Source organism: Phoca vitulina, unplaced genomic scaffold (genome assembly GCF_004348235.1).
Source record: "Phoca vitulina isolate PV1807 unplaced genomic scaffold, GSC_HSeal_1.0 scaffold22, whole genome shotgun sequence".
Lineage (NCBI taxonomy): Eukaryota > Metazoa > Chordata > Mammalia > Carnivora > Phocidae > Phoca > Phoca vitulina.
Genome location: NW_022589725.1, coordinates 17,607,628 through 17,631,131, shown reverse-complemented (window position 1 = coordinate 17,631,131; position 23,504 = coordinate 17,607,628). Strand labels below are relative to the sequence as shown.

The following is a 23,504-nucleotide window of genomic DNA, read 5'->3' as shown; positions in this document are numbered from 1 at the left end:
CAACTTCGTCCAAAATGACCTTTAGAGATAACTTACCTCCAGGCCTCTTCTGGCCGCTCGTCTTCAGAGCCTGTTCTGTTAGTCAGTCTCTAAGGGAATTGAGAGCAGCTTTCATGCTCTCAGAATGATTGTTGTGCCGGCCACTTGCCCTTAGCTGTTGTCCAAGTGAAAATCAACGTCCCTGCCTCAGTTTTCTGAACTGTGACACGGTGATGGTAACAGCCCTTCCCAGCATTCTTGTAAGGGTTAAGTGAAATCCTGTTTGTGTCTTGGATATGATAGGCAGTCAGTTAATTCTGAACATGTTTTTATCTTGTCACTACAAATGCATACAAAATTAGCTTTCCAGTGGCCCCTCAAATGACTGATTAATACATTTAAAATAGTCTTTAATTAAAAACACCATTGGTACGAAAAATGAGGTGTTAAATCATACAGTAGGAATAAATGCAATAAACCCAATCTTGATTCTGCTTGCGTTTTCTCAAATATACCTCTGTATTTTGATTCTGGCCTATAAGCTCTACCTTTTGCTCCATTACCTCTCCTTCTGCCCTCACTTGTCCAAGGCACATGCTTTCCCTGAGTGAATATGGAGGATTAGGATTAGGTTTTGTTTCAGGTGTATCACTTACGGGCCCCTGGAAAAATGTTTGTTTTCTTTAGATATTTTGAGTGCCTTTTATGTGGTGGACACTGTGTCCCTGTCCCTATCCCTGCCTGGTCGGGGAGCTGGACCAAGAAGCCATGTGCTTAGAAGAGGGACAGCTAACCCAGGAATGCTTCTCGGACGAAGAGGCTTTTTGATCTCCGACCTGGGAACTGCAGGTCAGTGTGGTCCATGTGGATGGTACCTGGGGCAGGAGAGTCATGGTTAGGATAGTCAAGTCTTAAGGTCTTATCATAATTGTATTTAAATAAAGTTTGGGGAACACATTTCTGCTGGATGAGATCAGCCACAGAAGTTGCTGTAGCATCTGATACCTATAACATTAGGTCAGAAACATGAAGATCACTGATGGGTATGGATTTTAAAGCCCGCCAGACCAGCAAAACACCAGCTGCTTTGACCTTTTACTGTATGCTCAACTCTATCTTCCCCTAACCAAGCCGTCAGTGAGTCAGCGTCATGCCCTCTAGGTCCCATGACCATCGCTTTTCGTGGCTCAGCCTGTGTGTAAACGGACATCAGCGGAACAGCCCCTCTCAGACTGGATTTAAGAGCTCTCTCAGGATTTAGAGTTCAGTTTGGGTCTAGAGCTTATTCTGTCCCAGGACTTCTTGGGCCCAGTCTCCAGAAGAGATGGAAGGGGTCTCCTGCGGGCAGGGAGTGTTCTTTAACATCTCCTGTTTCATTTTACCAGTGGGGGATTTTATGCTCCATAAAATACTTGCTTTCAGTCAGGAATGATCCTCCCTTACCCCTTGACGGTCTGGGAGGATTTGCGGCGTCCATCCAGCGGCCCTGCAGCCCGCTGTCGTGGCCCCCGGCTCAGTTTTCACGGGATACCCAGGCAGTCCAGCACTGTTCGCCCAAAGGCCTTTTTTTTCCCCCTTCAGAGCAGGGTTGTTGACGTGGGGCCTGTGAGGGGGGTGACCTCTAAAGCACTCCTCCTCCTGGGGTTCCCAGCAGCTGTGTTGATTTGGAACCTGGCGGTGGACTCTGGGCTCTTCAGAAATCCAGTTTTTATCCGGCTTCTTTTTAACTTTTCTTTCTCTTGAGAGAAAAGTTGACAAATCAAGACAGTGACAGAAGACTGACATAGCTCGTTGCGGGGCAGTGGAGATTTTCTCGATTGCAGTCATTGAGGTCTTTTGGTATAGGGCTCTGATCGATGTTAAAGAGAGGCCACTCGGAGGCCATGATTTTGGGTACTCTCTACCCTTGTAGTAAGGAGGTATTAGGATATTTTGTTATCAGTGTCCTTATCTTGTACCACATGAACAAACTTTTTCTATGGGTATATTCCTTGAAGCCCAGCAAATAACCTGATATAAATTGGGTACCTGGAATATGCCTTTTATGTCACTGGGCGGGGCTTTAGTTACGTCAGTGACTTTTAGGCTCATTTTTTGTTGTGGTTTTTAGACTGAACCACAGTAAAGTATTTTATCTTGAAACTAGAATCCCTTATCTTGTGAGGTGTACTCTGAAGTTTTTTGTTCTGTTAAATGTCATTGTCTTAAAATTCTGGTTGAGATCCACTAGGTTGATAATCCTAGCCCACTACTACTAGTGGGGTAGTGACTTGCAGTTTGAAAAATAAGAGCAAAAGTTCTTGGAGCGTTTTTGGAAAAGGCTTTATGAGGATTTTTTTTTTTTATCTCCCAGTTACACCCCATGACACCGTAACTGTCATCACAAGATCAAATAATAATCACCACTTACAGGTTCATTCATTGCTGCCTAAGGGAATGATAATAGCTAGGATAAATGTCAGGATTGCAAACTTTCTAAAGCAGGACCCTATGTATTAGGCAGCCATTCAAGTCCTTTCATTTAAAGGGAGTTGAGCATATATAAATTGAGGTTATGTGTTCCAATAATCTTTTTTTGTCTTGGATTAAAAGTATTTAGGTCAAATGTTAGCATTTAACAGAATGTAATGGAGCAGGCACAGTTTAACTATAATCCCCTAATGATGGGATTTAAGCAGAGAGCGAGCCACGGATTGGCTTTGAAAATGTGCTTTATCATTGAACCTGGCCAGCTCTGAAAGGTCTTGTTTGTACCTTGGTAAGAACCAAACTACAGCTTGGCAAGTTGAGGTTTTGAGTTTCCTTATCCCAAAGTTTTCCTTGTTAGTCATACTCTCAGCTCTCTGGGTAGGTTTCTGCAGGCAGAGAGATTATCCCGCGCCGGGTTGCCCATGCAAAGGTGGGGGTGATGTGGGGACCACTAGCCTCAGAATGTTTGTACATTTGTTAAAAATGTTCCCAGGTCCCAACGTAGGTCTGTGGAGTCAGAATTTGGGGGCGGAGACATTTTTTAAGTTGGTGGGATTATGGGAGTTTTTAAATTCTTTTTTTTTCCTTTGAAAATTGATTTTTATCAAAATGTAGTTTACGCACTGACGGCCCCACCAGCATCACACCACGGTGTAGCAGGTTTCTCCGCTTCCTTCCTCTGCCTTCGGGAGTTGCCCTGTCCATTCCTGTGCTAGGGCCCCCACTATCTGCTTCCTGTCACTGGACGTCAGGGAATCAGGCAGCATGTCTTGTGTCCGGCTTCTTTCTCTCTGTAGTATCTGTGCATTTTCTCTCTGTTCTGTACATCAGCAGTTGCTTCCTTTCTGTTGCTGAGTATTTTTTTGTAGGGACCCGCTATGACTTGTTTATCCATTCACCTGTTGATGGACCTTTTGATGTCTTGAATTCTGGGCTGTTACAATGAAAACAGCTTGGAGAATTTGTCTACAAGTATTTGTGTGGAAGAAATCTGCATTTTGAAGAAGCTTCGCAAATGAGTCTTAGGCACATGAACTACTGATTCTTTCTTATTTTGTAAAACTGTAGATTTTTGTGTCAAAATGTGGATTTGCCATGCATTTATATTTTTGTTGTAGTATTGCCATCTATGCAGCATAAATATGTATTTTATTAATGTTTATTGAGTATTCTGTGCTCAGAGCTGGGAACATAAAGATGAATTGTACACAGGGGAGATTATACCCTTCGGGAGGATTCTTAGTGGTTACTGCATTCAGCTATTGAGTGCCTTGGACTAGGAACTGCTAGATGATGATCAGGATGATAGATCAGGATGATGGAAAGACATGTTTTCTTAGGATTTGGTTTTGCTTCCAAGAAACACGAAAAGGCTTGGTTAGTAGTAAATGCCAGGAGCAGCTCAGCTTTTAAGTTCTCTGTTTGGATAGTACCATCATACTTCCAAGTCAGGTGGCCATGGTAAGCCACAGTAGGGAGTTGACCCATTCCTGGACAGCAGAGAAATGGTCAGATTAAAAAAATTAAGTGCAAAAGAAATGATCACTGGCTGAATAGTTGATCAAAGAAGTACTGATTCAAAACGGTTATTCTGTATTAGTTCATGATTATTGGTGGTTGGAGAGCTGGTGGTTCAGTCCCTAGGGAACTGGAAGTTTGTTAAAGACCTGAATATTTTACTTCCCTACTTGCTCATAGCAGAATTTGCCAAATTATAGTTTTTCTGCTCTGACAGGCTTAGATTTATTTTGAGGTTGAAAAAAAAAATTTTTTTTTTTTTTATGAGACTGTAATTCCTGCTTGCTTTAAGGTGGTGATTTTTAACCATGGCCACAGGGGAGCTTTATAAACTAGATGCTCAGGCTCCATAGACCTATTCAGTCAGATTCTGTGGTCAGGGGGCCCCAGCAGTAGTATATTTAAAAATTCTTAGGTGGTTCCAACATGGAGTCAAAGTTGAGGACCATTTCTTTGGGGCCAACCTTGGTTATTGGTACACCTCTTTTGTCTGTCCCCCACCCCCTTCCCAGCTAAGCGTAATTTACAGAACCTTCGCTTTTCTCCATTTCTCTTCTGACAACGGAAGTTATTTTACAACTTGAAACCTAAGAACTTAATTCCACATGTCTTGTCACTCCAAGACTGTGTCCTGACCACTGAACAGAAGGGACCGGACTGCTTCATGTGACCTTGTTAAGGGGAACTGACCACATCTCTGGATTTGATTCTGAACAGAGGGGTGGAACCAAGTGCTGATGTGGACATCATCAGGCTCTTCAGGGAGAAAGGGGCACCCCTTTCACTGCTAAGTAAATAACTTTAGAAAATAGGGAGACTTAAGTCCTTTGCCATCCCACTAATCAACATTTCGGTTGACACTGTGGTGTGTGTATGCGTGTGTGCACACTTAACATGCACACAGTAAGTTAGGGTTAGTGCTGTAACTAACTCTTTATCACTGTATGAATTGCCTTTAATTCTTTTATTCATTGCCTGATTTTTAAAAAATTGGTATCTTCTTTTATTTTTGTTGTGGTAAGAATATTCAGCCTAAGATCTACCCTCTTAATAAACCTTTAACGACTGAGCCATCCAGGCGCCCCTCTTAACAAACCTTTAAATGTACAGTACTGGGGACGCCTGGGTGGCTCAGTTGGTTGGGCGGCTGCCTTCGGCTCAGGTCATGATCCTGGAGTTCCGCGATCGAGTCCCGCATCGGGCTCCCTGCTCGGCAGGGAGTCTGCTTCTCCCTCTGACCCTCCCCCCTCTCATGCTCTCTCTCTATCTCATTCTCTCGCAAATAAATAAATAAAATCTTTAAAAAAAAAAAAATAAATAAATGTACAGTACTGTATTGTTAACTGCACAGTGTTCTACAGCAGATCCCTAGAACCTACCTTGTCTAATAAACTTTACACATGTTGAATAGCACCCCCCGCCCAAGCCCCTGGCAAGCACCATTGTATTCTCTGCCTCTAAAAACATAGTTTTTTTTTATTCCTTGCATAACATAGGGTGAACATCTTCCCATGTCAATAGACATTTCTGTGTCATCTTTTTAATGTCTGCATGTTCCTTTGTAGGAACATACCATAATTTTGCCATTCAATTCCCTAGTGTTGGTTATTAGATTTTTCCTGATTTTTGGTCCTATTAATAATGCTAACATGCACAATTTTGGAGCTCTTTGTGTCCTAATTAACAAATATTAGTGAATGTATCTCTTAACAAATATTAGAAGTGAACATGGCGTATTCAGATACATATAACCAAATTGCCTTCTCATTAGCAAATTTATTTTTCATTAGGAGTGTGAGTATGTGTATTTGTCCACTACCTCACAAATAAGGGCATTAAAAATAACCCACGTAGATTAATAGAAAGGTACCTCATTTCAGTATACTTTTGATTTTACACAAGGATGGAACATTTATTTTGCCGTTTGTATTTAAGGGGGATTGAAGATGAGCTCATATTTTGTCCATTTTTAAAAAATATTATTTATTTATTTGTCAGCGATAGAGAGAGAGAAGGAGCAGCAGGAGAGGGAGAAGCAGACTCCCCGCTGAGCAGGGATTCCCGACGTGGAGCTCCATCCCAGGACCCTGGGATCACGACCTGAGCCGAAGGCAGATGCTTAACCGACCGAGCCACCCAGGCGTCCCTATTTTGTCCATTTTTATATTAAGGACTTTTGTTTCCTGTTGATTTATAAGAGCTCTTCAAATAGTAAAGATATGAACACATGATCTTATGTAGGTTATATTTTGCTTTTTAACTTTGTGTGATTTTGATTTTTTTTTTTCCTTCATACAGAAACCTAAAAAAATTTCATATTGCCGAATCATAATGGTATGCTAAGAAAGGAGTCCTCCACCCTAATGTTATATAACCATTAGTGGCCCTTCCTCCCTCCCTCCCTCAGTTTTTTGCTCTAACCTTAGGACTTACTTTTTCTGTTTTTTATTACCTAGTATTGAACTGGTTGTTTTGGCCTGTTGTACTGAAAAATCCATACTTTGCCTTATGATTTGAGGTGCTTCCATAGCCTGTATTTCTCAGTTTTTGGGGTTTCTCTTGTGTATTTGTCTGTCTTTGTGAACTCTGTTTATTACAACTTTATGTTAGGGTTCCTATCTGATAGAACACATTGTTACTCTTTTTTTCAGATATTTGTGGCTATTTTTGCTTATCCTCCCACAGGAATTTTAGCAAGCCCCCTTCCTCTCCTTTTGGGGTATTAATTGATTTTTATTAAATTTATATACATTATGTATATCAGAAAAATGAATATCCTTATAGCAGCACTCTTATTCCAGGATCTGGTTTGTTTCTCTGGTTATTTAAATGTTTTATGGCCCTTAGTAAAATAGTTTATTGTTTTATTCATAAAGGCCATGCACATTTTTGGTGAAACCTAAGTAATGCTATTACTGCCATCTTAAACAGGATTCGTGGGGTGCCTGGGTGGCTTAGTTGGTTAAGTGGCTGCCTTCGGCTCAGGTCATGATCCCAGGGTTCTGGGATCGAGCCCCGCATTGGGCTTCCTGCTCAGCAGAGAGCCTGCTTCTCCCTTGCCCTCTGCCTGCCACTCTGCCTACTTGTGCTCTCTATCTCTCTTTCAAATAAATAAATAAAAAAATATCTTTAAACAGGATTCGTACATCCTCTTATCTTTAGGGGTCGGTAAACTTTTCTATAGGTATCTCAGGTTTTGTGGCCCAGATAATCCTGTCACATGTTCTTCCTTGCTGCTGTTTACCACCCTTTAAAAATGTAAAAACCACTCTTAGCTGGGGACCCTGCAAAACGAGGCAAGGCAGCACTTTGCAGCTTCTGAACCAGATGCTTGTTGCTGGCATTTGGGGAATGCTTTAGGTTCACTACCTTAGTAGTGAACTACCTTACTAGTGAACCTAAAAGAACCTTAGGTACCTTTTTTTTTTTTTTTTAACCTATGTGGATTATTTTTAATGCCCTTATTTGTAAGGTAGTGAACAAATACACAGACTCACACTCCTGATGTGTTTTGTACCTAGCCATCAACTGGTAGGTCCTCTCAGATTTTCCTGTCTCTTGATTGTGGTTCTCATTTGGTCTTTTCCTTTCAGACACTTCCCCCTCCGTCTCTGTCAGCTGAGTGATCGCGGTGGTGGTGACACCCTGGCTGGTCCCTGACATCAGTGCACATGTATGTCACTGGTTGACGTTGGCTCTTAATTTCCTTTCCCAGTTTAGTAGGAGTGTTAAGCAAGAATGAGTGTTACATTATATCAGGGATCTTTATAATTATTTTTTTAAACCAGTTATTCATCCCACAAATCCCGGGGAGCCTTCAGTGCAGGTGCCAAGTCCGGCCCCGGGAGCCGGGGGTGCAGGTGGTGGGTGCCACCCCTCGTTCTGATAGCGGTCTGGCTGGGCAGGCAGGCGTGGCCTTGCCATCCTCATGGATCCCGGCTGCCGTGGTGACGTGGCGACCGGAGGCAGCACGGGTGGGAGTTCCCCCGATGGAAACGGGTGAAGTAAAGGTTGTTTTGGAGGCACCACACATGCAAGAGCCTGAGAAGCTAGTGGAGGACCTGAAAGATGGAAATGACCACACAGGGGAGGCCAGGCCTCCCAGTAGGTGTCACGGTGACCCTACAGCCTTGCTGAGGAATTTGGCTGTCATTCTGAGGTACATCAGGACACCATCAAGGGGCCCGATGGCTTCTGGTCGTGCCGGCTGCGCTTGTATGGACAAGAGGAGTGCTCGAGGTGGGACAGAAAGTGAGACCAGAGATGGTGGGGCTGTTGGGATGGTGTTGATGCGGCAGAGGGCCTGGAGCCCACAGATTTGGGAGCTCCTGCTCTGGGGGACGTGGGCTGCAGCCCCGGAGAGGCAGCTCGGCAGCCCTTGGGGCCCCCTCCGAAATCCCAGGTAGAGCAGATGGCACACGGCAGGTCGGACAGAGACTGTGCTCCCAGGGCAGCCTGGGGCACGCTCGCTCACGGAGGTCGGCCAGAAACCAAGCATTCGAAGGACAGTGTTAGGTCTTGCTTGTATAAACACTCTTAGGACGGGAATGCTGATTAAAGTTTGAATCCTGCTCCACTGCTCATGGCTGTGTGTCCTTTGGCAAGTTACTTCACTTCTCTGAAGCTCAGCTTCCCCTTGTGTGGAGTTAGTGGGCACATCACTGCAATACTGTGCTTACTCGGGAGAACGAGGTGCCATTGATAAGGTGAGGCAGGTGCTCAGCTGGGAGATTGTAGTTGTTGCTCTCACTGTGTTGTCCTCGTCCTTTTCATCGTTAGTGAGCCCCATCTTTCATCCCTCAGCTCCTCCTGCCCCTTGTCGCTGGGTCAGGGGCGAGATAGCGGTGGCCTTGCTTAGTTTTTCTTTTGCAAGGAGTAGGAAGAGGGGTGATGGATGGGCTGGGGACATGCAGACGTTCCCCAGTGTAAGATTCCCTGGGAGATTTTGCCTTTTGTTTTAACACAAACCCTAAACTCCACCCTCCCTCCCCTGTTTATCTCCATCTGGGCCTTGGCATTTCCCCACTCAAGTTCAGCCTGTGTGGATGAAGCACTCTGATCTCAGGTTGGTGCATGGGTTCTGGCCTTGAGGCTGTCTTCATAACTCTCAAGTACTTGGCTGTGGAATGCTCTGTCATCTGGGGACTTCCAGGGATGCATTTCTGTGCTCAGTGTTTGCTGTCTCCTCCCTTCTTCCCCCGTCTGTGTGTCTTACCCAATAAAGGGTATCCCCTCTTCCAGGGTCTTGGCACCCTCTGCCCCGAAGCCTCTCTCAGAGCATCACTGCCTTGCACTTTGCTTGGGCCCATCCCCTCTTGTGCTCACTTGGCTCCCCGCATCTTCAGGGCACTCCAAACGGTGCTGCTCTGTAAGAGACAGCAAAGACAGTGGGTAGGTCCCAGTAGAGCTCATGAGGGCCAGTTAAACAATCAGTAGAGAAACACAGAGTGCTTGATAGAAAGTGGTCTTGCCACAGTGGAACTTTGTTCCTGGTCATGGGGGCAGTGGGGAGGGTTGGCTGCTGCAGGGATGATCGTGTCTGAAATGAGCATGAAGATGCAATTCACCTAGGAGACTAAATGCATTCTACATTAAAAAGCCCTATCCTGGGGCGCCTGGGTGGCTCAGTCGGTTAAGCGTCTGCCTTCAGCTCAGGTCATGATCCCAGAGTCCTGGGATCAAGCCCCGCATCGGGCTCCCTGCTCAGCGGGAAGCCTGCTTCTCCCTCTCCCTCGCCTGCTGCTCCCTCTGCTTGTGCTCTCTCTCTCTCTCTTTCAAAAAAAATAAATAAAATAATAAAAAAAAGCCCTATCCTTTTCCCTAAGGTTAACATGGGTGAGTGCGGGTTGGAGAGCTCTGCTGGTCCTCTGGTCCGCTAATGGCCGTGGGGCTGCATGTGGAGCCAAGGGCTCATATGGCGCTTCTGATAACCATAGCATGTAGTCTTGTAAAAACCTGGCAGTGGTTCACTGTCCTCTTCGCTTGTCCGGTCTTCCTATCTTCTGGGAAACCCAAGCTTCTGGCGGTTACGGTAAAGGTCTGTCAGGGCTACTTTAGGTATGTTCATTGTCATGCTGTATGTGGTTTTGTTGTTGTTGTTGTTTTTAGCTCTTGGGAAGCTGATGGGCGGTAGTAGCTAAGTCATAATGTGTAGAAGATGGATGGATTTGATTACAAACATGAGAATAATTCTGAAAGATCATCCACAAAATTCACGAACAAACAAAAAGCTGGGATAAGATATTTGTAACCAAAAAACAGAGAATTAAAGGATTAAGATCCTTACAGAAATAAAGATTTGTAAACTATAGGCAAAGGGCAGAAGGAGATAAACCACAGAAGAGTCTTTGTACTTGCTAACAGACGTGAAAAACTCACGAGTCAACACATCACAAAACCTCTGAAAAATTCTCTACTGGCGCAGCTTTGTGGTAGGGTTCCCAAACTTGGATGAGATGGGATCGATTCGTCACTGGTGGCACCGCCAATTAGGAGAGTCTTTCTGGAAGAGAATTTTGTTTTATGTCTCAAGAGCCTCAAAACTCTTCTACCTCCTTAGTCTTCTTCAGGGACTCTATTCCAGGGCATTGGGGTGTGCGAAGGGTTTGTTACGCATTTCATCATTTGCCTACCTCTCTGCAAACTTTGCCTTTGCTAGGAATTCTTTGTGTTGTTTTGTTTTGAATTGTTGTAAAACATTTTAAGTGAGGACACAAGGAAAAGGGTAATTTGGAGTGAAATCTCAGCCAGGGCTATAGGTAGAGCCTTCAGGGTTTTCTAAACAATGTCCTTCTAAACAGCTTTCTAAACAACTTCCCCTCTGAGGACAGAAAGTCCTCCCTTTTATGTATTGGAAACTACATAGTAAAATGGGTCCCCATATTCCCTACAAACTGCAGAAATGAGCAGAAATGGCCTGCTCATCCCAGTTATTGTAAAGGGAAAATTATTTTAAAAGTCACAAAATTGGCAGTAAGTCCCATAGACTTATTCCTTTACAGAGTTTGCTCTATCTGGTGACATCCATGTCCCTGCTTCCCAAACCGGAACATGTATCCCTTGCTCTGTGCTCTGGATCCACGTGGCACACCGGGGTGTCATTTTTGGGAGGAGGGAAATGTTTTTAAACTAGGGTTTCTCAGCCTTGGTACTATTCACATTTGGGGCCAGGTAGTTCTTTATTATGGGTCTGCCCTGTGCATTGGAGGATGTTTATCAGCACTCGTGGCCTCCACCCGTTAGAGACTAGTAGCTCTCCCCTGGTTTGATGACCTGGAAGGTCTCCGGACATTGCCAAATGTCCCCTGGAGGGAACATCACTCCTGGTTGAGAACTACTGCCCTTTTTTTTTTTTTTTTTAATTTATTTGTCAGAGAGAGGGAGAGAGTACAAGCAGAGAGAGCAGGCAGAGGGAGAAGCAGGCTTCCCACTGAGCAAGGAGCCCAATGCGGGACTCGAGCCCAGGACCCTGGGATCATGACCTGAGCCAAAGGCAGACGCTTAACCTGCTGAGCCACCCAGGTGTCCCGAGAGCTACTGCTTTAAATAGATATGGATATGATGTAACCAAGAAGGCAAAATGTGCACGAGCATTTAAACCAAAAGAGCCCCTCAAACCACTTTGATGTGTGCACTTGATTCTGTTCTACTTAAGGCAACGTGATGTTCTGGCAACGGTTTATTTTATTTTCCTTTTTTGTACTCTACCTACTGAACTCCCAGATTTTTGTATAATTACTTCTCTTTTCTTATTTGTCTGTATTTCAGTTTCTCCCTTGGTTCATCCAGTCATTGTTGAATGAAAGAGTCCCTAACAGAGTTCCTCGAACAAGTTTCCTACTTGTATTTCTAACATCGAGTAGGTGTGACTTCACATTTGCAGGACAGCTTGGCTGGGTTATTCACTCTCAGTGGGACATTAATTGGTGCTGAGATATGACATGATTCTGATGAATGTTCTGTCCCTTCTCACCCCTACCTGCTTGTGGTATTTTTTTTTTTTTAAATGAAACTTGGGGCATACTTAGACATGTTTTATTGTCCAGATGCCAACCCTTGTAGGGATCCTTTGTGTCCTCTCATTTTTTGAAGCCGAAATTCCCCAAATGCTTGTTAATTTTTGGGTGGATCTCTTTTATTGTCCAAGTCATACTTTTGTTTGAAATTGAGTTTTTAATTTTCTTCTTCACTGAAACTTGGCTGCATAGAATTGTTTCAGTAATTTCTTACTCTTGACTTTTGCTTAGATTTTCTCTTAGCCCAGAGCATTGCACTTTTCCTCATCGACCAATATCAGTTTCTCTGAGCATTCCAGATCCATCTTACTCTCCTTCCCCCTCTTCCCTTATCTCTTGCCATTTTACCTCCCTTCCTTTTTACTTTGTCTTTCTGATTTCTTCCTTAGGTTTATGCTGTTATTCGATTGATGTGGAATGTTTTGGCTCTGTGTTTTGTATGGCATTCTTCTAGCCCATTTGAAGGTCATCTTGACACGTGCCTAGAACTTTGTGTGGTCATTTAATCCCAGTTTGGTTTCATCTCTCTCTCTCTCTTTTTTTTTAATGCTTTTGAGTGCCTTCCCCCACCTTTAATTGGGCACCTAAAGGGAATTCAGAACTTTGATATCCATGCAGTCATAGTATATTAGCTATAACTGCATTCACTGTCTGGTGTGGTCATCACCAGTCACACGTGACTATTTAAATTCAAATTGATTAAAATCAGATACAAGTAAATTTGAGTTTCTCCAGCAGCCTCGTGGGTAGTGACGATTGGGTTGGACGGGGCAGATGCAGCACATTTTCCTCACTGCAGCAGTTTCTGCTGGAGAGTGCTGGGCTCTGAGAGCTCTACCGTCCAGCGTGTCAACGGACTCGCTGTGTAGCCTTTTCATCCGTGGACTTAGGTATGGCTGATGGCCCAGTTCAGCGGTCCTCCTCCCAGGGGGCGATACAGAATCTGCATGACTAACTGAAGATGGCGGGGTCTTGAAAAGTGTGATTAAGTAATGTGCTTTTTTTGATGTTTGGATGTAACTTGTACTGTAACCAACTTCTCTCTGCAGGAGATGCAGTGAATGTGAGTTCTGTGCTCTTTATGCGCTTGTGGTGATTTGCCTGCTTCCTCTCTCTAGGTGCTAAGAGATGGCGGCGCTTGTGGGGCTCTTCTCTGCCTGAGCATCGGGCCCTCCAGCCACTGGGAGAGCCGGCGCAGATCCTGGGCTCCTCGCCTGAACAAGCCTTCTCTTCCAGCCCCGGCAGTCCAGCAGCTGAACTGCTCGTTTTCTCTTAATGATGGGCATCGGTAAGAACACTACGTCCAAATCCATGGAGGCTGGAAGTTCAACTGAAGGCAAATACGAAGATGAAGCGAAGCACCCTGCTTTCTTTACTCTTCCGGTAACTCTATTCCCTTCTTTCTCTCTGCTTGACTCACTCTCAAGTAGTTCCCGTGTTGAATCAACATAGGATTAGATTTAACACTCCTGTTTTCAGTGAAGGTTAAGGCATTCAAAAACGATATGCTTTTCACGTGAGATAGTCTTCGGGAACCCTGTTGGCTGACTCTAGTTTTGGCTCTGCTGTCTGCTGGAGTCACCTGATGGGGTTAACTCCAGGAGGGAAGCCTGCACTGCTGTGAACATAGTACAGCCAGCCAGTTTACTGTGTGCTGGAGGATGCTGAAAGCTTCATTCTAGCTCCAAAAATGTATTCTAATGAAGTAACCTGAAACCCAACTTCAGACTTTGATTGCAAGGTAGGAGAATGAATGAATGACTCACCATTTGGAACCCAGAAGTCATGCTTTGTATTATGGCAGCAACATCCAAGATGTAGTTTTGCCTGAATAAGTGTTACCAGTTAGAGAAGGCTGATTACACACATTCACTATGTTCAGGGCCAATACTTTTCCAGATGTAGGATTATGATTTGATGTGTATAAAGGTACTTAAAGTGTTGGTTCAAAAGAGGAAAGAGCTCTTTAGAGAGAACTTGCCTCCAAGTGTTTTTCTCTTAATACCGGACACGAGGTTAAGGGCAAGAATATCATTCTAGGACTCCTTAAAGCATGGTCCTGGAATTTACCTCACTGTGGCATGACTCAGTAAGAAGGACGTGAACACCCATCCTTAAGTACATTGACTTGACTGGCATTCACATTTTGATTTTTACCCTATTGATTCACAGAGAGATGTCCCACTGATTTTACAATGGACATCACTGAAATTCTTCCTATAAAGTGAAATTTTTAAACTGGATTTTCTGTTGTGTTGAAGGCTTAGGGTTGACAGGTTTTCTAGAGGAAGAAGCAAGGTGGTTTTCCAAGTTTAAATTAGATCGAATTTGAAAAATGAAAGGAAGGTTTCGTGCCTGGGTATTGATTTGTCTCTCCTGCTGCCTGAGAGCCCAGCACACCATTTACCCTCACCCTCCACTTGAGAGACATGAACTTGAGCTTGCCTTCCCCACCCACCTGCCTTGTCATTAGGGCGGAGAGTTTTAGGTTGACTTCTTTTCATGTTCAAATTGTGATATTCTATAGTTAGTTAAATCCACGGCATATGCTATCCATTTTCATATTTATTCCCTGTTGTTGGTTTCCCTCTCCCTCCCTCTTCGATCGCTTTTCATTTAAAAAAAAACAAAACAAAACACTGAGGGTCTGTGAACGGTCACTACCTTTGTGTTTGTACATCTGAAAATAACTGTATTTTGCTCTCAACTATTGGGTGAACTTCTGTTAATGACACTAGAGTTTACTAGTCTCTCTGTGTTTCTCTTTAACTGCTTTCTCATGGTTTGGATATCTTTTTCTAGTGCTAACTTCTGGATGGATCCCCCAGTGTTATTTTCCATTTACTAATTCCTTGCAAACAGTCATGTGTTTATGTTGAATTTTTGTTGCAGGGATTATAGTTCTTATTTCTGAGATTTCTATTTGGTTCATTCCTGCCTATTTTTGGTTCTTAATTTCTTGTATGCATGTGTTTGTGTTGTTTAAAAATGTTTCTTCATTTAAATCACTGAGGACCCTAATGCACTTATTTTAAAGTAATTCTCCAGTTGTTCTGTTTTCCATCTGGCGTAAAATCCTCTTCTGAGTGTTTCTTTTGAGATTTTCTTCCCTCTCCTGCCACTCCCCTGTTCCCCTGGCTTCTGTTGCTGTGGTTTTACATTCTCCCTTCCTAGATCCAGTCCAGACCTGGGTCTTATGGTGGAGGTCTGACTCTCCCACAGTGGTGCCAACCATGACGTGACCTGCTGGGCCCTGGCTTTGAGCACTGGACCTGGTTCTCATCCCCCTTGTTTGGGGATCCCCAAGTCCCTGTCTCCCTGATGGAGCCGAGGGCCGCCTGACTGAGGTCTACCGGGGCTCAGAGCCTCGTGGGGCCCAGTGTCAGCCTATTTGTTACTTTGTTTCTTTTTACAGAAAGGTTTTTCTGGGGGTTTTTCCCTCTACCATTGTTTATAGGAGTGGGGCTGGGAAGGACTGTTCCTCATAGCATTAGCTTCCAGATCCATCTTCACTAGGAGTCCCTGCAAATACGTGGGAGCCGGGAACATGGACATAATGTGTAGTTGGGTATAAATACAATGTGAATATAAAGTTAGTTTAACACTGCAGCAGTTAGAGAACTTGCAGAATATTCCCCCACTGTGTCAGGCTATAAAGATAAGTATTAAAAAGGGAATGAAAAAAGAGTAATAGAGTTGGCCTCATGGGATCAAGCTGCTGGGAAGGGAGACATGCCAGGGGGAGGGGGCCGTGAAGGTCAGCACACGAACTGCCAGGATGACGTGGAAGCAGGCATGTCGGGAAGTGTGTTCACATGAACTCCGGCAGAGCTTATGAGAAAGCAGAGGGCGAAACAGCAGAAGGAAAACAGATGAAAACAAAAGTCTATCAAAGAATGTTTGTAAAGAAATAGTTCATGTGATGGGATTTGGGGTTGTAGAAAGTTTTGTTAGGAACTATTTTGTAATATAATAAAAATAGGAACACTGTACTGCCCATATTTAATCACTAGTGAAATTGCTGCCCCTTAGAAAACTTAAAAGTAAGATAGAAGACCGTTTTGCATGATTTGCTTGTTAACAGGATAGTCTAGGGGGCTGGAGCAGAGCTGGTCTCTTTCCACTGTCCAACTGGTAGGATTATTTTGGTCACTGCCTCTCTGCTCTTGGGATGTTCATCTGTGTCTCTCTGTTCCCCGTTCGGCCCAGAAGGTCTTAGACACTAATTTCATAGACTCTGACAACCTTAGAGCTAAAAGTGGCTGTAGAACTCTCCTGGTGGTTCTGTGGGAAAGTGAAATGCAAGGATTTGCCCAAAGCGTCTGGTTCACATGGTGTGTTAAGTAAAGTTTAAATCCATTGGATCCCACAGTCTCGGCCCCAGGTAGCTCACCACTGGTGGGCAAGACAGGAGCTGCATACAGATCACACTGATGATAGGTGCGGTGCACACTGATCTTCTGTGTTGGGCAGCTGGTCTTGCGGATGGTCTTAAAAAGGAAGAGTTGGGGGGCGCCTGGGTGGCTCAGTCGCTGGGCGTCTGCCTTTGGCTCGGGTCGTGGTCCCAGGGTCCTGGGATTGAGCCCCGCATCGGGCTCCCTGCTCCCTGCTCCGTGGGAAGCCTGCTTCTCCCTCTCCCACTCCCCCTGCTTGTGTTCCCTCTCTCGCTGTGTCTCTCTCTCTCTGTCAAATAAATAAATAAATCTTAAAAAAAAAAAAAAAAAAGAGTTGGGATGGGTGGTGATGGAGCTGCTGTAGCCGTGCTCTGGCAGGAGTAAAAGGTGAAAAAGGAGGCTCGGTCTCTTGTTGCCTCCAGCTACTTGTCCCTGGCAGCATCTGGCTGACTTGGTGATTCTGGTTGTGTTTTTGTTTTTCTTGTCCTTATAGCATGGCCCCTCGGTGCACTGAAAAATTGTGTTTGTCTTTTTCTCGACATCTGTGCTGCCCAGGGCAATAACTGCTAGCCACATGTGGCTATTTAAATTCATTAAAATGAAAATCTAAAATTCAGTTCCTCGGTTGCACTGATCAAGTGCCTGATAGCCACACAAGGCTACTGGGTAGCCCATCTCTTTTTACTGGCTGGTCAAGGCTTTGCTAGACTCTAAAATGCAGGCCCTTACTTTCATGTTTGCTTTGGAATCAGAAACTGGGGCTCAGGCTGTCAGCTGTCAAGGTGCTAGAGACGGCAGGAACCAAAGCTGGCTGCTCCTCGAACCAGGTTTGGGGAGGGTTTGCTGCTGCTGGCTGCCGAGGGTAGGGGGTGGGCTTCGGTGGCGGTGTGCTGAGGATTTTATCACTAGAGATTTTCTTTGGCATCCTGTGTTGGGTAAGAGTTTCCTCAAATGTGGCAAGAGCTGATTTTTTTTAGAAACTCACATGGAAAGGGAATCAGTTTCTTTTTATTTTATTTTATTTTATTTTAATTTTTTTTTTTTTAAGAGTGCACACGCCTGTGTGAGCGGGGGCAGGGAGGGTGAGAGAATCTTAAGCAGGCTCCATGCCCAGTGCTGAGCCTGACGCAGGACTCGATCTCATGACCCTGAGATCATGACCTGAGCCAAAATCAAGAGTTGGATGCTTAACCCACAGAGCCACCCAGGCACGCTGGGAATCAGAGTTTCTTTCTTTCTCTCTGTCTCTCTCTTTCTCTCTCTCGCTCTCTTTTTTAGGATTTTATTTATTTTTTGAGAGAGAGTCAGAGAGAGAGGGAACACAAGCAGGGGGAGTGGGAGAGGGAGAAGCGGGCTTCCCGAGGAGCAGAGAGCCCGATGCGGGACTCGATCCCAGGACCTGGGATCATGACCTGAGCCGAAGGTAGACGCTTAACGACTGAGCCACCCAGGCGCCCCTAGAGTTTCTTTACACAAAGTAAAATAAAGGTCCATGACAATACTTTAAAGAGAAAAAGAGTAAATCCGTACATAGAAGAAGAATAATGAATAGGTCACAGTAAGAACAAGAGCTTTGCAAAGCCCCAGCATTCACAGAAGTTAGATCATGTGATCAGAGTTGATTTTAAATAAGAGAAACATAACAAAAGATCTCCTTATCCCACGGGAATCTTGTTAGGCAAATTTGTGTGCTTTTAAAGACAACTAGGAAGTGTGTAATACGAGTGAATGCCACGTGGCAAGAAATAGAACCAGAAAAACAGCAAAAAGTCTTGAAGAACTGTCATACCCTAAGGGCACAGGCCAGGAAGGACAGCCAGGAAAAGGTCTGCAGTTCTGTGTGGAGAGCTCCTGTATCATCTGAGTTTGGAGGACTGTCCAGGGGAGACCAAGCTAATAGCCTGAACTTAGCGTTGGCAGAGGCCTGCCAGCAAGCCTGTTTCAGCACGTCGGCATTCCAATGCCAAGTTCATGGCGGGCAGGAGTGTTCAAGGCTCCCTAAGGTTTTGTGTCTTCTGCCGCTTCTAATAGTCTGGTGAGAACATTGGGGTCTTCTCTCTTGGGTGCCAGGAGTAGATCGTTTAGTCTGGAGATGTTCGGTATGGACTGAGGAGTAGCTTCATTAGGTTCCATTTTATGGAAGGGTGGGAGAAATAGTCATCATTCATACAAGTCCATCATTTGTTTCAGTTTCCCTTAGCATGTTTTCTTCAGAGCCGTATAATAGGAGGAACCCATAGTGCCCCCAGCGGGTGGGCACCACGCAGACTCGGTAACAGGCTGCCACGGCCCAGTCAGAGAGAGACGGCAAGTCTTCGGTCAAACCCTAAGTGTCAGGGTTTGAATTCAGTATGGTGTGCTGTGACAGCACCCTTGAGGGACCCCTTCCCAGCCATGTTTATAGGGGTGGGCGTGGCCTGTCAGATTCTCAGGGGAGATGGCCTCAGGGTCCTGAAAAATGTCTCGGTGAAGCAGCGCAAGAGGAGGGAGAACAGCCGGGGGACAGCATCGCCGTGTCTTGTTCTGGACACAAGCTGAGTGCGGTCAGAATACAGAGAATGGAGGTGGGCAGCAGGGGAGCCAACGAATGATTGTAGCAAAGTTGCTTGAGCTTCGGGGTAGAGAATTCCTGCCGTGCGTGCTACGAGAGGGAGGGGCCTGGAGTTGGGAAGCCCAGTCAGGTGAGAACGGCTGGTCCAGGTGAGAATGGTGCATGGTCTGGCCAGGAAGGCGGGCAGGAAAGGGGCTCTCGCCGGCAGCAGGTGTTTGCTGGCTGCCTGCCTGGTTCCTGCTCTCTTGGAATTGACTTCCAATGGTGGGAGGAGGTGGACAAGAAACAAAGAAGCAGAAGCATCAAATGGCACCTGGTGACAAATTCTTTGAAGAAAACAAATCAAGGAAGAGGGATAATGAGGAATAGAATGTGAAGTCAGACAGGGATCATTTAGGGACCTGCAGGCCATTAATTGATTTATCCCTTAAAAGTACGTACTGAGTGCTTCCTACAGGTTTAAGGCTCTGGGGAACAGCAGGGACTTAAACAGACAAAAATCTCTGACCTCACAGAGCTTCCACGCTGGTGACAAGACAGGCAGGGCGTGCTAGAGATAAGTGAGATGTGTAGATGTTAGATAAATACGAATGAAGAAATAAAATAGGGAAGTGGGACACAAGCTGCTGCACGTTCAGCCGGCCGGGAAAGGCTGCTCTGAGGAGATGGCATTTGCTTGAAGGCCGGCGGGAGTTGAGGGAAGCCCGCTGTGGCCGTGTGTGGGCAGCAGGTGCAAAGCAAGGCACTGAGGCAGGAGGTGCCTGGGACGACTCAGGGACACTGGTGGACAGAGGGCAAGATGGGGTCAACAGAGATGATGTAGACCACGTGGCCCTGGTAAGGATTTTGGCTTTTCCTGACTTTGAGGAAAAGCTGTTGGAGGGCTTTGAGCAGAGTGACATACTCTGCCTAGTTTTAAAAGGATCTCTGGCTGCCGCCGAGCCAGGGAGCAGACTAGTCAGGAGTTGCCTGCCACAGGGCGGCTGAGCTGACGGTGGCCCCAGCCAGGGTGCTGGTTGTGTGGAGGTGGTGAGAAGTGGTCGGGCCCTGGAGCAGAGCTGACCCAGGCACCCCCAGACTGGAGGAGGATGGAAGTAAGAGAGGACAGGCAAGGACAGCTTCAGGGATTTCACCTGAGTCTCTGAAGAATTGACCAAGTACTGAGGTAGAGGGAGGCAGACGGGGGAGCAGGCCCGTGGTGGGGGGGTGGGGGCAGTGAAGGAGTGTGCAGTTGGCCCCTGGGACACTGGGTAGAAAGCAGGGCTTGAGATTGTGGTGCCTAGGGAAGCAGCGTGGGTTGGAGCTACTCACTGGGTGTGAGCAGCGGGAGAGGGTATTTAGAGCCGGGGAATTGGATGTTATCACCTGGGGGATGATGTCGGTAGGAGTGAAAGGGGGTCCGAGGGCCCAACAGGGTGTGGAGGTGGAGGAGGGCCAGCAAAGGGGACAGATAAGGAGTGGTTGCTGAGGCAGGAGGGGAACCAACCAAGCTGTGTGTGGACAGCCAGTGACGAAGCCTTGTAGAGCCTTGTAGGTGGAGAGTAAGGATGGGCTGTTGGATTTAGCCAGGGCTGGGCCTTTGCCGGGCGGAGGTGGGTTGATGGTTTGTGGGAGAGTGGTTGCAGGGATGCACCACGGGCCCTAGTGGGGTAGTGAGGCCATGAGAAGGTATTCGGGTCAGGGTTTGGCAGGCCTGCTGGGGTGGAGAAACTGGGGATTGGGGTCCTTGGGGCATCTAGGAGGAAAGTCAGGTAGGTGAGGCACAGGGAGCTCTGAGAGGAGCAAAGAGGTAGATGTGACCAGTGACCAGATTGGGTGCTGGGTTGGAGGCGCTGGGGTTGGGCACCTGGGGGTATGTGGGGGGAATGGGGGTCTACGAAGTAAGCACACAGATCGCCAGGGGCTTTGTTTGTTTCTTTTAAGTTGGTGTGGGGAAGTGAGGAATTGATAAAACATGGAGTTAAGGAGTTGAAAAGTCTGTTCTTTTGTGATGCTTTGTGTCCATTTCCAATCAGGGAGATTCTGATCCCTTGGCATCTGGAAAATCTTTTCCCTCCTCTTACCTTCTGTAAGCCAGCGCGCAGGTCCTGCTGCATTAACTGCGGAGTGACCAGCTGAAGTCCGCTCTGAACACTGTTGCCTCGGCGTCTTGTAGCACAGAAAACCGTTTCCTAAGTCACGCCCAGGTTCTCTTGACAGTCGGGTTTGCTGGGGCAGTCCTGGTTTGGGTCTGTTGTTTTCCCGCACACGCTTCCATCCAGTTTCCCTGTACTCCTACAAGGGCCCTGGTTTGGATAGTAAATTATATGGTGACCTTGATTACAACCAAGCTTAAGCCTATCAAATAGCTGAAAACATTTTAGCTCTTTCAGAGAAACTTCTTGAAAAGTCTTCCATATGATTAGACTTACACACGAAGACCCCTGCTCTGGTTGTAAAAATCATAACCTGTTCACATTATGAAATGTGGAAAATATAGTAAAGCATTTAAAAGAGAATATTTTTGAATTGGAAGGTTATGAAATGGATCAGAAAATATTGTTGGGTCAGTTCCCTCCCACTTTCTATAGTTACTACAAATGAATTTTTTCTCTTGCTGTAGATTTATGCCAGGTCTGACCACTTCTGTAATCCAGCAAACCAGAGAAATGGAGGGCTTTCCTTGTTTGCCATTGATTTGGGGGATTCTGTCAGCATCGGTAAAGACATTATTCTTGTCTTTCAAGTTATTGGTAAAGGAAGGAAGGTTTAAACCTTGAGTAGAAGAAGGTGATGGATTGTGAGAAAGTCTGTACAGAAGAGAAAGGAGGTCATGATATAACAGTCAGAAAGAGATGCCCTGTCCAGCCAGAGTTGGTTTAATTCCTCTCTTTCTGTAAGAGAAGAGCTTGAATCTACTGCATCGTGGCCATGATAAGGGAGGGGATGCTCTTGACAGGTCAAAATTAAACAGCCAGGATAAGCAGCCTTTTCTGTTTAAAGTCTATCAGCTGGAAAATATTTTTTAGGAAAGGGGATATCCTGATGCATGCTTTGAAGTAAAAACACTGAAAAAGATGGGATGCAAATGATTTTGATGCATGGTGTGAGAGATTCTTTCCCTTCTTTCTTTCTAGAGTTTGTGTTCTTAAAAATTAATTTTAAAGGGGCACCTGGGTGGCTCAGTCGGTTAAGCATCTGCCTTTGGCTCAGGTCATGCAGGGTCCTGGGATCGAGCCAAGGACCCTTTAAATTAAAAAATTAATTTTAAAGATTTTTATTTTTAAGTAATCCCTACACCCATGTGGGCCTTGAACTTACAACCCTGGGAATAAGAGTTGTATACTCCATTAACTGAGCCAGTCAGGTGCCCAATTAAAAATTAATTTTTATGCTCTGGTTTTGAGGTTTCAGATAGTATTTCAGCTTTTTTTTTTTTTTAAGATTTTATTTATTTTTGAGAGAGAGCACAAGCAGGAATGGGGGGAGGGGCCGAGGGAGAGGGAGCAGCAGACTCCCCATGGATGCAGGGTTCCAGGTAGGGCTCCATCCCAGGACCCTGAGATCACTACCCGAGTGGAAGTCAGATGCTTAACCAACTGAGCCACCCAGGCGCCCCTAGTATTTCAGCTTTTAATTCAAATAGAGCTTTAGTAGTTTTTCTTTTTTCCTTTCTTTCCTTTCACTCCTTTCATGAGTGAGTGTGCTCATGAATTGTGGGGGGGTGCTCAGAGGGAGAGAGAGAATCTTAAGCAGCCTCCACGCCCAACGCTGGGCTCCATCTCACGACCCCACAAGCAGAGCTGAAATCAAGAGTTGGACGTTCAACCAACAGGGCCACCCAGGCACCCCTGAGCTTTGGTAGCTTTATGTGAGAGATGTTCGTAATAAAAAAATTACCACCTAGTAATTGGAACACAGACAATTTGGTATAAATGATGACAAAATAACAGAGTTGGTGCAGTTACTTCCTAGAGGAGGTTTACAAAGTTGATGGGCATTTTAGCTGATTGTCTCTTTTGTGTGTGACCAAATCCACAGAATCTGCGCCTTAAAGCACATTTTGTCCGTTCTGCTCTTATTTGAGCCTGCTTTGTGCTCCAAGCCTTACCAGATGTGATGGGTGCAACCAGAGCAGTTGCCCAGGCTTCCCTTACCCACCCGATCAAGCCCTCTCCCCCCCACCCCCCGCATCAGCGCCATCCCTGGGGCCGCTGCGTTCTTTGGATCCTGTGTCAGCCTGGGTCTTTGGTCTCCCTGCCTCCCAGCCACGTTCCTTTCCCTGTCTGTCATTCTTCCGTGTGTCTTTTGCATTCCTAGACTAATTAAGATTTCTTTTTCTTGTAGGCATTTACACCTCCTGAAATACCCTCCCTCTAAATTCTCTTTTCACTCCTAACCTGTGTTTATGTAAGCTAGGTAGGCAGGATCCCTAATTTTAACAGTTAGAGGTAAGGGATTTCAGATGGATTTCTTTACCATAATCTAAGTCCATAATTTTGATGGAGAAAAAGCTCATTTCCTGTTAGGATTTGATACGGGACTTGAGGAGGAAGATCGGCTATGGGCAGTTGCGTGGTACTCATTACCCGGTGTTTG

General features: G+C 45.6%; 1 protein-coding gene across 3 annotated transcripts in view; it reads left to right on the top strand.

Moving 5' to 3' along the window:
- The window catches only part of SLC23A2 (solute carrier family 23 member 2), a 134,904-nt gene that overhangs the window by 45,361 nt on the left and 66,039 nt on the right, over window positions 1–23,504 (top strand). For all 3 annotated transcript variants that reach the window (XM_032419974.1, XM_032419977.1, XM_032419976.1), the window contains one exon: window positions 13,100–13,364. In XM_032419974.1, the coding sequence (XP_032275865.1) occupies window positions 13,257–13,364 (108 nt within the window). In that variant the 5' untranslated portion in view covers window positions 13,100–13,256. The remainder of the gene's footprint in view (window positions 1–13,099; window positions 13,365–23,504) is intronic.